This window comes from Budorcas taxicolor, chromosome 1, assembly GCF_023091745.1.
Source record: "Budorcas taxicolor isolate Tak-1 chromosome 1, Takin1.1, whole genome shotgun sequence".
NCBI classification, from domain to species: Eukaryota; Metazoa; Chordata; class Mammalia; order Artiodactyla; family Bovidae; genus Budorcas; species Budorcas taxicolor.
In genome coordinates this window covers 87,366,232-87,382,056 of record NC_068910.1, presented here as the reverse complement: position 1 = coordinate 87,382,056, position 15,825 = coordinate 87,366,232, and the positions used below count along the sequence as shown (strand labels likewise).

Below are 15,825 nucleotides of genomic sequence, written 5' to 3'. Positions count from 1 at the left end.
TTGAGAGTTCTTATATATAGCACAGAATAGTCACACTTCTTCCCAGTTCTAAGCTTGTTTGCTTTGCCCTTCTCCTTTCCATAGTTTGCTTCTAATTATATTTCTCTAGTAAAATATTTAACCATTTCTTCCTGAATCGTGAATTCTAAGGTGCAATAAAAGTCCAAAGGGAAATGTATATGTTGTTATACATAAAGAAAGATTTTTTCCCCCAGAGCATTTTCAGTGATTTCTGCAGGAATGAATGAGTAAAGGTTTCAAGAATGAATAGTGGCAGAAAACCAACTTACTATTGTATACAAGTCTCTGCAGCCCCTGGGTGCAAGTACTTCTGTATCTCCTTTTGTTGAGTTCTCTATTTTTTTATGAATATGCATATTGGGGAAAAAACTTCCATCTGCTCCCTTTTAGCTGATTCTATCACTTTTTTGAGCTGTGCATCACTATGAAGCTTCAGAGAAAAATGATAATTTACATTACATATAGATGTAAAGGAGAGAAGGAGTTGATGAATTGCAAACAAGTATAATCTATATGGACAAATTGTGCCGGAAGTGATTTCACCCCATTTTACTCTGCAAATGGAATGATTCCTGCCCAATCATTTGGCCAAGTGCCCAAGAACTCAGAGAAGAAAACCATCCTGTTGGCCTGTGCAGCAGGATTTCACCTCTCCCTATGAAGAAACAGGGACTTCCCTATTGGCTCAGACAGTAAGGAATCCTCCTGCAATGCAGGAGACCCAGGTTTGATCCCAGGGTTGAGAAGATGCCCTGGAGAAGGAAATGGCAACCCACTCCAGTACTCTTGCCTGGGGAATTCCATGGACAGAGGAGCATGGCGGGCTACAGTTCATGGGGTCGTGAAGAGTCAGACATGACTGAGCAACTGGCACTATATGAAGAAACAGTGCTTTGCTCTAGGGCTCACCGGGGACTCCAGAGGTCAAAAGAAATCTCTGAACATTCTAATGTTATTCCTTATAGGTTCTTCTGTCATGGTTTCGTAAGTTATAATATCGTGTGGACACGTTGCTACATTGTGTATGTGAGAAATTTGCATGATGGAGTAAGAAATGTGAAATAATAAAAATATTTTCCTGGTAGCTTCTCCCTCTGCACTTTGTTTCCCAGGGTAGATCATTTGCCTAAATGTCCAGGTAGTGCTAGGGGTAAGGAGCCTGCCTGCCAATGCAGGAGACATAAGAGATGTGAATTCTATCCCTGGGTCGGGAAGATCCCCTGCAAGAGGGTATGGCAACCCACTCCAGAATCATTGCCTGGAGAAATCCCATGGACAGAGGAGTCTGGCAGGCTACAGTCCTTGGGGTCACAAAGAGTCAGACACAACTGAAGCAACTTAGCACATGTACATGCAGCATAAAAATTTAAAAATATATGCCTTACTTTCAGCATGTCTTTCTACAAGGCCTTTTCTGTTGGCTATATCACACTCAGCTGTGACCCTATACTGTGTACACCAAGGCCTGAGGTGCAGCCATAATCCCAAATCTTTTATTTATTTAATATAGGCATTCATTTCTATAGTCATTTATCCTTAAATGATTATTCCTATCATGTGACAAGAGTGAAGAATCAGAGCTAAATGCAGTAAATCCTCTTCCTTAACTAACAGGAGTAAACAAAGAAATATTCTGTCATGACAGAATGGTCTTTGGCTGTGAAGGTCTGTTGAATCAGCAGACTCTCTCCTTGATGTTGGAGAACACAGCTGTCTTAGCCCGCAGGCATTTGTGTCTGCAGGGTTTCAGATCACTACAAGACCATGCCAGTGTTATAGGAGCATGCACACGGCTTTGATTCGATGTTCAGGCATCGGTTTTTATGCACATACTGCATGCCTTATGCTGAGTGTTTTGCACACAGTATCTCATTTAATCGACAAAATGCTATGGAATATTAATACAACAATTATGTACATTTTGCAATGGGAACGAAACAGCTCAGAGGATAAGTGACCTGCCCGAAGTCACACAGTCCTCAAACCAGGATCTCCAGTTGATGTGTTGAGGTCAACACTGGGTGTGATGAGATGAATTCAGTGTTAGGACAGGACGTAGCATAAAGTGAAGGTTACGTCTGTCTTATTTCCATAGCCACAAAACCTGGTCAAATATAGAAACTGCTGTTCTTTTACCTATATTTAGTCCCTATTCATTTTGCTTTCAACCTTTACATAATTTTAGCATGACTTCCCACTTTATGAAGGAGTGCTTGAAGTCTGCCTGCAGATTAGTTATACAGTTTTCTTTATCGGCGGTGGCGGGGTGGGTGGGAATGGAAGTGCATGTGTGGGGTGATGGAGTATCTAAAATTTCATCATGTTATTTTCTCAGAACTTCTGCTCGTAACGGAAGTTTCTCAACATGAAATGTCATCAGTTTGGCCTCGCTCAGGAAGTTGCAAGGCACTTGACTAACCTCAGTGCGTTGGACGTTATCTAAGACCTGACAATCTTTAGCTGCCTGGCATTTTAGGACTTTCAAAAGTTATCTGATTTCTTAATGAATTATTTTCTTAGTTTAGTTGATTTAAAAAATTATGATAAAATACTTCATGGTGAAGGTATATTCCCGTTTATGTAAGCAATAGAATGGTGTGTGTGTGTGTGTGTGTGTGTGTGTGTGTGTGTGCTGGGGGTAGAGGAGGGGGGACCAAGATTTAAATAATCTATTTTTTGCTCTTTTCAAAACAGTATTATAAAGATTTTATCCATGTATCTGAAATAAAATTTCTCTGACTATGCATTCTGTTATAACAAACTTGAGTCTGTAAACCATAGGCTCTCCCTGGGACCAGAATAATCATTGAATTCCAGAACATGAAAAAGTTTCACAGCCTTTCTATACTGAAAGATTCAGCTGGTTCCAGTGGAGAGGCTATGGTGAGATGGTGGTGTGCTTAGTCGTGTCCAGCTCTTTTGCAACCCCATGAACTATGGCCCTCCAGGCTCCTCTGTCCATGGAATTTTCCAGCCAAGATACTCAAATAGGTTGCCATTTCCTCCTCCAGGGGATCTTCCCTATCGAGGGAATGAACCCACGTCTCTTGCGTCTCCTGCAATGGCAGGAAGATTCTTTACCACTGTGCCACCTGGGAAGCTCATAGATTGAACAGATTGATTTAAATATAGATATGGAATGTGTATAGGAATAATAATTGTATTTAATGCACTCCAGTAAACAACTCCTAAATGCCCACTCTGTACCTAGTTTTATACCAGCAGTTAAAAAGACTAAAGAAAATAATCTTCATCACAAGAAGATCACCGTGTCATGGAAGGGCAAGTGTCATAATAAATAAAGTATAATATGATAAGTGTTTTAACCAACAGAGACACAAATTGCTATGGAAACACAAAGAGGAGAACACCAAAGGGAATCATTGAAAGCTTCACAGAATAAGTGATTTTGGTGTGAGTCTCAAGAAAACAGAGGGAGACTTCTGGATATAGAAAATAGCAGGAGCCACTCCAGGAAAATAAATAATGTAAGAAAAGTAAAAAAAGGGAATAGTGAATTCAGAACACTGCAAGTGTATTGCTTTGGCTGGAGAGTATAGCGTGAGAGGTGGGAGAAAGATATGACTCATAGGGTAGGTTAAAAATTGTTGGGGAGGATTTTATATATCCTGGAAGGTTTAAATACTATACTAGAGACAATGAAAAGCCATCACACATTTTTAAGCTGAAAGTATGTGATTTAATTTTTGTGTTAAATCACATACTGAATTGTCCCTTCCCCATCCCCTCAAATTCATATGTTGAAGCTCTAAACTCCATCATATGGTATTTGAAGATGAGGTCTTTGGGAGATAGGTTTAGATTATGTCATGAGGGTAAGGACATCATTATGGGATAATGAGAGCCTGCTGTCTCTCTCTGCCTTGTGAGAATACAGCAACAAGACAGGCCAGGAAGAGAGATTTCAGCAGAACTCAACATGCTGGCAACTTGATCTTGGATTTCTAGCTTCCCAAACTGTGAGAAATGTTTCTATTGTTTAAGTCACCCAGTCTATGGTGTTTTGTTAGGGCAGCCTGAGCTGACAGATGCAATTATTCAGGAAGTAGGCCAAAACAGATGTAGAGTTCAGAAAAGAGACTGAGGTAAGATGATTGATTTGGAAATCATATATATATATATGTTTTATAAGCATATATACTGACAATAAAATCTTATCTGGTAGAAATTTTTTTGTCTGAAGTTCTAAGGTGACATATACTTTAACAACAGTCTGGAGAATACCAAATGCATACAGTTTTTTATCATTAAAATTAAGGTATTTCAAAATTAAAAATATTTACACTTAAAAATGAGAAATCTGTACAGCTATTAAAATTAGTTTTACTAAATCAGAATTGACAATATGTTTTTATCTATACTTTCATACAGAAAACAGTGAAGAAATCAACAAAAATAATTACTAAAACTCCACTGTGGATTAGGATAAAATGTCTCTAATACTAACTCACACTTTCCCAGTAATTATAAAAATGAGTATAAATGCTGCTTGGACAATTAAACAGACAAGCTCTGTTACTATTCACTCAACAATATACACAAGTTGAAAATAGGCATGTATAAAAAAAGGGGGAGTTTTTTTGCAGAATCACTTTTACACTTATACAATAAAGCTAAATAAACATACCCCAAACTTACATTATCTTTCTTCTGATACAGGGAAGTGAAATATTAACATTTTAGCACTTAAAGAAATAAATATACATATTATTTACAATAACTGGGAATGTTAGAGCTATGGGTTTTTATTTACAATTATTCCCATGAAAACATTTTAACTTCAAGTAGTATCTGCAAATACTTCTCTTCTACTCCTATTTGATCTTTTAGCTCAGGAAGAGTTAAAATGGGACACATCTGTAGATGCACAGTTGATAATGTATATTCAGTCACTTGGCTCTCTGATAGTAATCTTCTGTACCATGTCAGACAGATTTTCAGACTCCAGGTCTTCTTTACCATTATCTGAATTTTCTGATGAGATGTAACAACCAGAGTCCCTTGGGCAGTCATCTAACTGTGACTTATTTAAGATGTCTGGGCTTAAGGATAGGGGCATGGATTCACTTTCTTGCTCTTGAATAGCTGTAAATGGAAAAGAGAGAACTGGTTAGGCAAAGCCACGAAAAGTTTTATTCACATATTCATTCATCTTCAAGTTATTTTAACTGTTTCAACTTCATTACAGTGGAAACTTCTGTAAGTAAATGATATATTTGTTCATCATAAATGAGATGTTTGCTCTCAAATATTCGAGCCACTGTTTGCTTAGAAGATAAAGTTTGCCCTTTGTTGCTCACTTGGAGTTTCGCAGAATTCATGGAACTGCTTACAAAAGTGAAGATCAATATGGGCTCTCCTTTTACATTGATGATAAGTTGCCAAAGAAAGCAGATTGTAGCCACAGTGTGACTGATGCCTTGTCCAAATACTCCTTAAAGTAACATTAGAAGAAGTCATTTGTAGTTTAAACGTATAATCCTAGTCAATAGTCGTTTTTGTGAACAATTTGAGAATCATGATAATCATGATTAATGAATAAAAGATCAATGTGAGAAATAATATACAATAGAATTTCAGTGACTTGGAATTTAATAATTTCCATGTTTGGAAAACATAGAATTCTCCTATGTTTGAATTCATCAGAAAAGTAGACATAAAAACAGGCATTTTTTATCTTTTGGCTGTGCCCCATGGCTTATGAGGTCTTATTTCCCCAACCAGGGATTAAACCCAGGACATAGCAGTGAAAAGTGCTGAGTCCTACCCACTGCCAGGGAATTCCTCAGGTTGCTTTTAGATAGTATAACATTGTATCCATTGAATATGCTTTTTGTAGTTTGCTACATCTTTGTTTATATTTCTGAATAACAATTATATATATATATTCAGGTTGGTAATCCTGTGTCACCAAACCAGTATTCTTAATACAACAGGCATTGTCATTTTGGGTAAAAAATAATATTAGAGATGTAATGAAAGATCTTTCTAAAGAACCTAAGGAGGCCTATAGTGTTACTCTTCTCAGTAATTTTTAGCATCAGTGTTCTCTTTGTCAAGGTTAAGTTTCTTTCTTTCCTGGGGAGAGGAGATGGGTCTTAAGCCACCATCTCTCAGCTATATGAGCATGTCTTGCTATTGTCCCTTCTAAACCTGAGACTGCTCTACTTTGGACATTGGAATAGCCCTACATTGGAAGAACATACATTTCAGGGTGGTTTAAGATCTCTGCCTTCAGAGGCTATGCATGTCATCTCATTCCAATGAGAAGAAAGTAGATCCAAACTTCAAAATCCTTGGAAGAAGGAAATTGTGTACTGGTGTAATTTTCCTCAGTTGACTCAAGTAATCCACGCTTTATCTTGTCTACATTTCTCCTGCTTTTAAATGCATTTTATAGGCTTCTGATAAATTGTCAACATTCATTTATGGTTCACTGAATATCTAATTGCTATCAACCTCCATTACAAGAGAGAATTGAGCCTAGCATCCTTCTGTCTAATGATACGTTCTCCTCAATGTATCTATAATGGTACTAGTTACGCCCATTTCATGGAGGAATGGAGCAAAGAGTCACTTAAATTATTTCCATATTCTCTGGTTTTATATGGGGAACATAGGTTGAGAAAAGTTGGAAAAAAATGATAAAAATAATTTCTTAGTATATTCATTTTCGAAATGAATCATAACAGTTCTTTTAACCTTTTTTTTCAAAGTTTTTATTCACCACAATGAAACCACATTTATGCTAGTCTTCTGAATCTTCTCCACATTTGCCACAACTTTATTTAACTGTGGGCTCAATTATCAAAAATTTAAGCCTAGTGATGTTATAACTAGTTCTTGGTATAAGGAGCTTCAAATTAATGTGAACCTTTTGTGATTATTGTTTTAAAATGTTGGCTATTGTGAAGCATTTTGTCTTTATTAGTTATAAGCCTTTTAGCTTTAGGGGAATCTAGTTAATCTTGACTAGTCTTGATAAGTATCAGTCATTCACTTGTGGTTCCAAGCCCTTCTTTTGTGAAAAGGCAGCACTGAAATGGGACCTCAGTCTTTAAGGAAAACGTTTTCCTCTTCCTTTGCTTTTTTGTCTTATTGCCACTGCAGTGAAAGAGCTGGCTCTGTGTTCCATTATCCAAGTGTTTCTGGAAAAGACCAGAGGAATTAGCCTTTTTGCAGTGCTTCCTGCCACATCAGCAGTGATCACCATATTCAGAGTGTGATCCTCTTCGTCAGAATGGTGGTGGGGATAATACCATATTTCCCCAGATATATTTGGGCTTATTACCTCAACACAAAATTGAGAGAACTGAGATCCCTTCCTCAGACTGCCATCCTACAAGTGACTTAGCATAATAACTACTTCCAACACTGTACTCTGTTTAGGTTGATTACTGATTGTAGGACTCTTCAAGATAAAAAACTTAGGCTTAAAGACCCTGATTTCTAAAATTAGCTCTTTTCCTTTCCAAAAAATAAGTACTTAGGTTGTTATTTCATCCTCAGAGAGTTCTATATGTTCACCCCAAAGGGCAACAAAGTAAAGAAACAATAAATCTAACTTTAAACAGAGAATATGCCATTTTTAATATTAGTAATAAAATGTATCTGTTTTTGTTTCCACCTGAGAAACGCTGTATCACATTCTCCATATTCTAGGAATGGTTCATTTTAAATACAGGTTATTTATTGTAGAAACCTTTCATCTGCAATTTTTATGGAAAAGGGAAATAGTTTCTCAGTATGGAAGTTATGTAGCACAGTAATTTACAGAACAGCAGTAATTTGCTAAATGATTTCCTAGTGAAATGAAAACACGACTATGCCTCCTCAAAAGCTTCCCACCAGGCTTGCAATAATCTCAGGCAGGTGATCAGCTGGAACCCCTCAACTGTAACTATAAAAAGAAAAGGCAGGTCATTAAGTTATATGATGGAAAGGAAAGCTATCTAGCATTCAGTTTTTGTGTTTGGAGGGTCAAGATTTTCCTCTTGTTTTGTTTTGTTTTGTTTTGTTTTTTTCATCTGGACACTAATGACTTAAGGATTGGTATAAACCTAGGTCTTATGCTATGGGTAGTTTTTCCAGCAGAGGAAATGAATTCACACTAATACATTCACATGTTCTTTCTAACTCATTTAGTCTCTTCATGTGGTCATGAAGCAGAGGAAAGCTAACTGACCTACCTAGAAATTGAAACTATATCCTTCATCAGTTTTGTCCCATGGTCCAGTCATCTGAGCTAACCAGGTAAGTAGCACATTGGAATAAGAATCAGTTTGACTATAAAATTACAGACTTTCCTTAGAATATCTAAGTGCATCTTTTTATACAAAAACATTTCTGATAATACATGAAGTTAAAGAATTAACGTATAATTTTTCCATTTTTTTAAATTGTGTAAAAACATATGGACATCATATAATGCACAAATGAAAGTGTTAGAATTTTAGATTTCTATATTTCTGAGATTGTTTACAATGTTTTGTATTTTATTTTAATAAAGAACAAAATTAAAATGGTACTATTTTTTTAATGAAGCCCCTGAATGGTTTGAAAATATCCCCAAAGCTGTACATTTGAAAATCTGAGTATACTGAGGAATTAGTAAGTAATCTGAAAAAGGGTGTATCTTATTGCTACCAGCCAACATCAGGCATAAAGGAGTACAGAAAGCAGCTCCAAACAGTTCTGCCCTCTATGTAGTGAAAATAAAATGATCATTTTAAGAAAAGAATTATTTAGAAAACATTTTGTCTTAAAGAACTAGTTTGAATATTAAAATATTTCATTTCTTACCAAAATTTTTAGGGAATTGTATAAAGCCCGTGGTTCAACATAAGGTAGTGATCAATGGAGATAAAAAGTGATGTGGCGATTAGAAAATAAGACAGCTAATATAATTATTCATAAAATAATTATATTGAGTTGTGACATTTAATTAACTATAGGCAATCTCAATTATATTAAAAGTGAAGAAAGGTTTAAGGAAATCCAACTAGATCCTAATTCTGGGAAAAAGTTATCATGCCCTGAAGAGAAAAATCTGTCCTATATTCACATATTAGAAAGTTGAAGATTTAATAAAAAATGTAAACTACTAGTTTTTGCTTGACTTTCCTAATTTTCTTTACACAAATATTCCAGATTTTGACTTTATTATCTTGTTTGCCATAAATATGAAGCTTCTGTCCTTTATACCATGTACTATCAAGTAAAATCCAGAGGGCATAGGAAGATAGCTGACCAATGAAAGTGCTCAATAAACAATGTATTTAATAAAAAGAATGCAATACTTAGGTTAATTAAAGGAAATATGAACTAAAGAAAATCAAGTAAGAAATTTTGTTGAAATTCAAATGAAGACACCTCTTGGGCCTTTGTATTATCCTCCTCTATTTTCTCTAGTCCAGTACCATCTTCAGAGAGGAAAAACAACTTATGCACCTTTGTTGTTTAGTCGCTAAGTTGTGTCAGACACTTTTGTGACACCATGGACCCTAGCCCACCAGGCTCCTCTGTTTCTGGGATTTCCCAGACAAGAATACTGGAGTGGGTAGCCATTCCCTTCTCTAGGGGATATTCCTGACCCAGGGATTGAACTGAGGTCTCCTGCACTGCAGGCAGATTCTTTACTGTCTGAGCTACAAGGGAAGCATTTTAAGATGGTTCAAAATTTCAGCCTCATTTTTAGCTCCATATCAGTTCCTCAAACCGAGACTCAAGCGTTCTCCAGATCACTGTGGCTATATTTATTTGGCTAGAGATAGCATTGTCCATGGAGGGGAGCATTCACTAGACAATATGGCATAACCTACTTATTTCTGACTTCATCTTAAGCATGTCCTTAAATTACCTAAACATTTTAATTTTCTGTTTAGTGAATAACTGATATTTATTTTATTTGAATACTAGTCCACCTTTTGAAAAAACAACAAGAACAAAGTGAATACAAGAATCACTTCATGGGAAACCAACCAGTGACTGTTTTCCTGAGGCCATGAGAGAATATGGAGTTGAATCGACTCTCCCTCTGTTTGCTAACCTCTCTTTGCATTCAAGCATCATAGTCGCCTCTCTAATGAGCTGTTTTCTGGAGAGTATGTCTTTTCACTTACACTCACAACAGCTGCTCACTGTGCAGGCTCCTTCAGTGGCACAGAGTCACACTCACTTGAGATCTAATTGCTCTATACCCATGGGGACCTCATATCAGGCTACCATGTCCCCAAGCACACATCCCCATGAAAGGCCTTGGTCCCAGGAAGTATTTGCCCTTGGTTGAATTGTTGTCCTATTACACTATTCTGATGATGACCAAATAATATAAAAAACTATTATCGTACTGCTTCATTAGGGGTCTTGGGAAATCAATATCACATTTCTTAACATTTAATTTAATCCTGTTTACTTGACATGGTGAAATGATAATTTCATTATTTTAAAATTTATTATATTTGGCAAAACAGGATTATGTTACATATTACTAATCTACAATTTGTTTTTACCATTTACTATGTTTTGGGCATCTTTTCATGTCAGTCTGTATTTAATTCTCCTGATATCTTTATCCTGTTTTATTGTTTGCCTATATCTTATTTACAACAAAGTAACTACTAATAGAAGTTCACATTAGTTTTAGTTTTGAACTGAAACTCCTAGTAGTTTAACTAGTATTTTTATGCATTGTAGAAGTTAATCAAATTCCTAAAATTTGGAGTTTCTGGATTCAAAAGTATACCTATTTTAAACTTTGACAGTTTTTTACATTTTTAGAAATCTGCTCACACACTTTCACCTTTACCTGCACACATGGCTAATGTATACATGAAATGAGTCTTAACGACATATTCCAACACCCAGCTGCCTGTAACAAAACCTTTTATGTGTAAAGTGGGATTGCAGGGGACTCTAAACTTTATAACCAGAAAACAAAGTTTTGCCTACTATTTGCAGTTCTCTTCATTCTCTCACTCAACATATATGCTTTCCACAAGCATTTGTTAACTATGGATTCAATGCCAAGCGTGACACTAGGGGCTTTGGGAAGGCACATGGTGATAGAGGATTGTATCTGGTTTGACCAGGGTAATCACTACAAAGCCATGCCTAGTAAACAATCACAGTGCAATATAAAGACAAGTACAGGAATGCCTTACATGTACAGATGTTACAAGCTCTCTAAATGACTGAGGTGAAAATTCTATGAACTGTTTTCTCTGGAGATGGTTCTCTGAAGTATAATGTTTTTATTTCATTTTTTTTGTTCTTTGTATTATATGGAATATGGCATCTATCATAATTTAAATTTTAGGAGATAAAACTAAAAAAAAATTGAAGAAAGTTTACACGAGGCAAAATGGCTATGACTAGAACTAGATATTAAATACATATTTATAAATAAATAAAAGTAAAATGCCCATGTGCCTCCTCTACTCTGTCTGTGGAGAGAGTCAGCATATATTTTCTTAAAAGCTGCATGTCTCTTGAATCTCAGTCCAAATCATATGGCAAGTGGGTTGGAAACAACAGGCACGGATGTCAGGGGCTAAGGCACCAGGCAACCCTGGCACACTGTCAGGCCAACTGCTGGACTGCTGCTTGGCATCGCTACAAAGCTCCCCTGCTGGCCGCTCATGTTCCAGGCTCCTGGCTGGGCTTTGCCATTTGCCCTGCATCGCTGTGGGCAGGTAGGCAGGCAGGAAGGCACAAGCGGGGATAGTTGAGCGATGTGGAGCTGCTGTGACCACAGCTGGTGCCAAGGGCCTGGCACACAACCCACCCTTCCCTCTTCCTCCTCACTGAGCACTGTGAACCAAGGGTGCAGGTAATACCTCCAATATGTTATATACAGGTTCCAAGAGAGTTTGCTTATTCTGTTATGAGGTTGTTTTTTGTTTTCAATTTAAATTTTAATTATCCCTGGGCTATTGGGAGAGCAAGATATTTCCATCACCTATTTTCCCCAAGGAGGATTGTACACATTCTCACAGACACACTTTTAAGACACATCAAAGTGCATCTCTGCACAGGAAAAGAGAAATGAGTTCAGAATAAAAAGAAAATATTTACTATAAATAGCAGTTAACTATCTTTTTATTTTAAAGAGGCATTTTTCAGCAAGGCAAAGGGGTCTTGAAGGTTGTATTTATGGAAAAATGCACACACATACACACACATAGTCTCTATTCTCTTTTTTCCTTGCTGGGAATATTTATTCAAAGTAAACAAACCATTTTAAAATTCAGATGATGAATAGAGAAGCTCTAAAGTGCACAAAATAGATTCCACTCATTGGCTCCTTCAAGAGCCAAGTCGTTACCCTAATTTTTCTTCTCCTTCTAACCTCGTCTAGATTCCCAGCTGAAGGAGCCAGTAGCCTGATTCTGCTCAGTTCTAAAGTGTCGTGAGAAGAAATTCAGAATATCTCTGTGCTAGTCTTGCTTGGAATTGTAGAACCCAAAGTTGCTATTCTATTCTAGAAGTCATGCAATGATCAGTCCTAACACCACTCAGCCCTACTGTCAGTTTGTTGGAGAAGTGTCTTTACCTCCTGTCAACCAATGACCTAAAAAAGTTTAATCCAGTTAACATTTTCAAGGTCAAAGCGGGTACAATGCTGTCCATTTTGGCCTAAGAGAAAAGGGAAACTGCTTGTTCTAAGTCTAGATTTCTGTTTGTTCCTGTCCCATTCCCCACCCTTTGGTCCCTCTAAATGTATTAAAGGCTCACATTGGAGTTTGTGGTCTTTTCTACATTATCTCAGAGCTTTAACTCCTGTGATCAGAACCGGTGCCCACTCTGCTCCCTTTTTATACTGAATAATAAGCAAAGGAAAACTTTCTAACCTACATAGCAATGAAACGCTAAACTAGGAATTTATTGACATTCCCCAAACTGACATTATTCAATGATCAAAATAAAATGCATACATAAAATCCTGGTCAATTTGCATACCCCATTCTTCCACATAACAAAAAAAAGCTATTTTAAACCTATGACTGTGACATGCATTTGTTTTTAATAATGTCTCATTTTTAAACAACCATATATTCAAGGTCTTTATCATTCAAAGTACATGAAGGTTGTGCATTTAATCTTTAGCATGGTTGTAGAAGATATGATTCACAGAGTAGAGAATAGATAAAATAAGCACGCAGCAGCATGGTGCCGAATCATCAGAACTCACCATCTTATCAACAAATAAAAGTCATTCTTCTTTATTTCTTGAGCAAAGCAGTTTCATATAAGATAAATAGCTTTCAGTCAGAATAGCCTAACATGCAATATGCATCTTTTTGACATGTATATTCTAATACTACTTTAGACCGTAAGATTAAAAGAGGAAAAGTCTCAGGGTTGTGTGTTGAGAACAAATACTGGTTGAATCTGCATTTTTTTCCATTTTTCATCTCCTAGAATTTGGCTCTGTATGGATATGTTTGTACATTACTGTATATTATTAAATGGTCAACCTCTAGTAACCTTCAAGTACTGTTTTCTAAAGAGAAATAATTCAGGGAATTTTTATGCTTTTTATATCAAACATGGAAAGTCATATCATAATTTGGAGAGATTGTCTTTTGTTTTCAGAGACCAGGGCATAGTAGAATGTGTTTCTGATAAGTTTAAGAGACTGGGTTCTAGATATGTGACCTTGAGAAGGCTACTCCAGTTCTAGTTTCCTCATCTTGTAAAGGAAGAATTTGAGTCAGATGGTTTTTAAAATTATACCTAGCTCTAAGATGATATCATCTATAAATTGTTGTACTTTTGTTAACAGAGAAGGTACATGGGTGATGTGGAAGGCAGAATAAAGAAATTAAGTGGATACCTTAAGTGGCCCAGGCCTTTGGACTGGACTGATCGTCCCTCTGTGGGTCTCTGCTGAGCGCACTTTCATGACTTAAAGCCCTGTTTACCAAGCCTCTCTGGCCCATTCCATTCACAAATCCTGTTTCAGTGCAGCTATACATGCCTTTGAACCTTTAAGGCTGTCATGCTGTTACAAAACGTCCTTTCTCACTTAAATATTAACTTCCACTTTCTGAGATGGACAAGTGACCTGAAGTTCTTGGGGAAGTCGACAAAACAGTAGAAAGCTTGCATTTTCAAATAGTCATTATTCTATTCATATTTACTGGTTTGTATGTGTGGAAGAAAGAACTTGTTTTTATTTTTAAGTTTTATTTATTTTTTAAGAATTTGTTTTTTTGTAGTAAATTACCTTTAATTAAAACTCCAAGTCTACTACTAATCTAGCTGTTTGGCCTCTTTGAAATTCATCTCCGAAATATTTTCTCATCTATAAAATGGGCAAAATGGCTACATGGATGTTATTGTAGAAGAAAAGCAATTATTTATTAGTGTTCAAAAAATACTGTTTTTCCTCCCTCTAATTTCAGTATCAGCTTGTTTGGGAGAGTACTGATAACGATACTGAAAATCATCACTTTCAAGACAGAATCCGTTTCTTGGTATAATATTGCATAGTGAGGATCCATGTTTTGAAATGACAAGATGTGAAAGGAACTGCCTCGTTTACTTGGAAGATATTCCTAGACCGGTTTACACTGATCAGTTTGGTTTTGGCTTGTAAATAGGTTACTTTCTTAAGTCTGACCTTTGTTTGCCTCTATGACCTGATTCCTTTCTTTTCTGCATCTCCTAGCCACCACAACTTCAAAGAAGGCATAAAAACTCCTAAGCCTAAAGGATGAAATCAGCTCTGTGGGTGTCAAATTAGTGATGCATGTGAAAACTCCTTGAAAAGGATAAGGACCTTTGCGAGCTCAAGAGAGCAAGTAAAGATTCAATAACGTACGATTTCTATAAAGTAAATTAATTCTTACTAGACAAAAGGCCCATGTATAATAAATATGTGCAGTTCAACACTGCCATTTCGTGAGACATATGAGGGAGAATAAAGGAAAGATCACTAGAGGACCATCAGGAGGCCTGGTTCCTATGTAGAGCTTTTCTCCTGACTCTCAATCTGGGCTATTAATTGCAGTATAAGAAAATCTAACAACATCACAAACACTGGTCCTAGCTTCCTAATTCACCAAGTGCATAAACTTGGGCAAGTTTCTTATCTTCTCATTTCTCATTATAAAAATAGGGATGATACCACCTCAGAGAGTTGTGGACAGCTTTAAAGAAGATAGTACATGTAAATACCCTGGCTCAAAGCTTTAGAGAACATGTTCAAAAAAATAATTAATGGTTATTATTCATATTACTTTGTAAAGAGAAGGTTGGATTAGGGGACATAAGTTCTTTTTCATCTTTAGAATTAGATACCATCTCCCTTTTTTTTCTAATGAAATACTCCTGACAGAGTTCGGCACTCCCTGAGCTCAGGATTTAGGGAGCCCAGTCAGATTTGGTCAGAGTAATGGTCAGATCGGGCAGTTGTGAAAACAAAGGCTAGCTTATCTTTATAAACCCAGTTGGTGTGGCCAATATTCAAGTGAATCTTCATGTGTTACTCCACCTTCAGTTTATACTTACAAATACAGAGACAATGACCTCAGATAATAAAAGTAAGTGCTGAATATTTTTGCAAACTATTATAACATTTTGAAAGAATACTATAAACACGTACAAGATGTGACTACATGGTAATGAAATGAATTTTCTTGTATGGTGCAAAGGCTCATTAGCTCAGAGCCATGCTCTCTCTGTGCAGTTCTACAAACGTTGCATATGACAGTTCTCGCTAATGGCTCATGCTGTCGCTAAATATTTGTCTCTGACTCCCCCAGTCTTAGGGAGTGC

At 36.6% G+C, this 15,825-nt stretch overlaps 1 protein-coding gene across 1 annotated transcript in view; it reads right to left on the bottom strand.

Annotated features, from left to right (window-relative positions):
- Positions 1-4,799: 4,799 nt before the first annotated feature.
- The window catches only part of SAMSN1 (SAM domain, SH3 domain and nuclear localization signals 1), a 173,212-nt gene continuing 162,186 nt past the window's right edge, over positions 4,800-15,825 (bottom strand). Inside the window, 1 exon segment of the mRNA XM_052646142.1 lies at positions 4,800-5,127. Coding sequence (XP_052502102.1) covers positions 4,928-5,127 — 200 coding nt within the window. The 3' untranslated portion in view covers positions 4,800-4,927.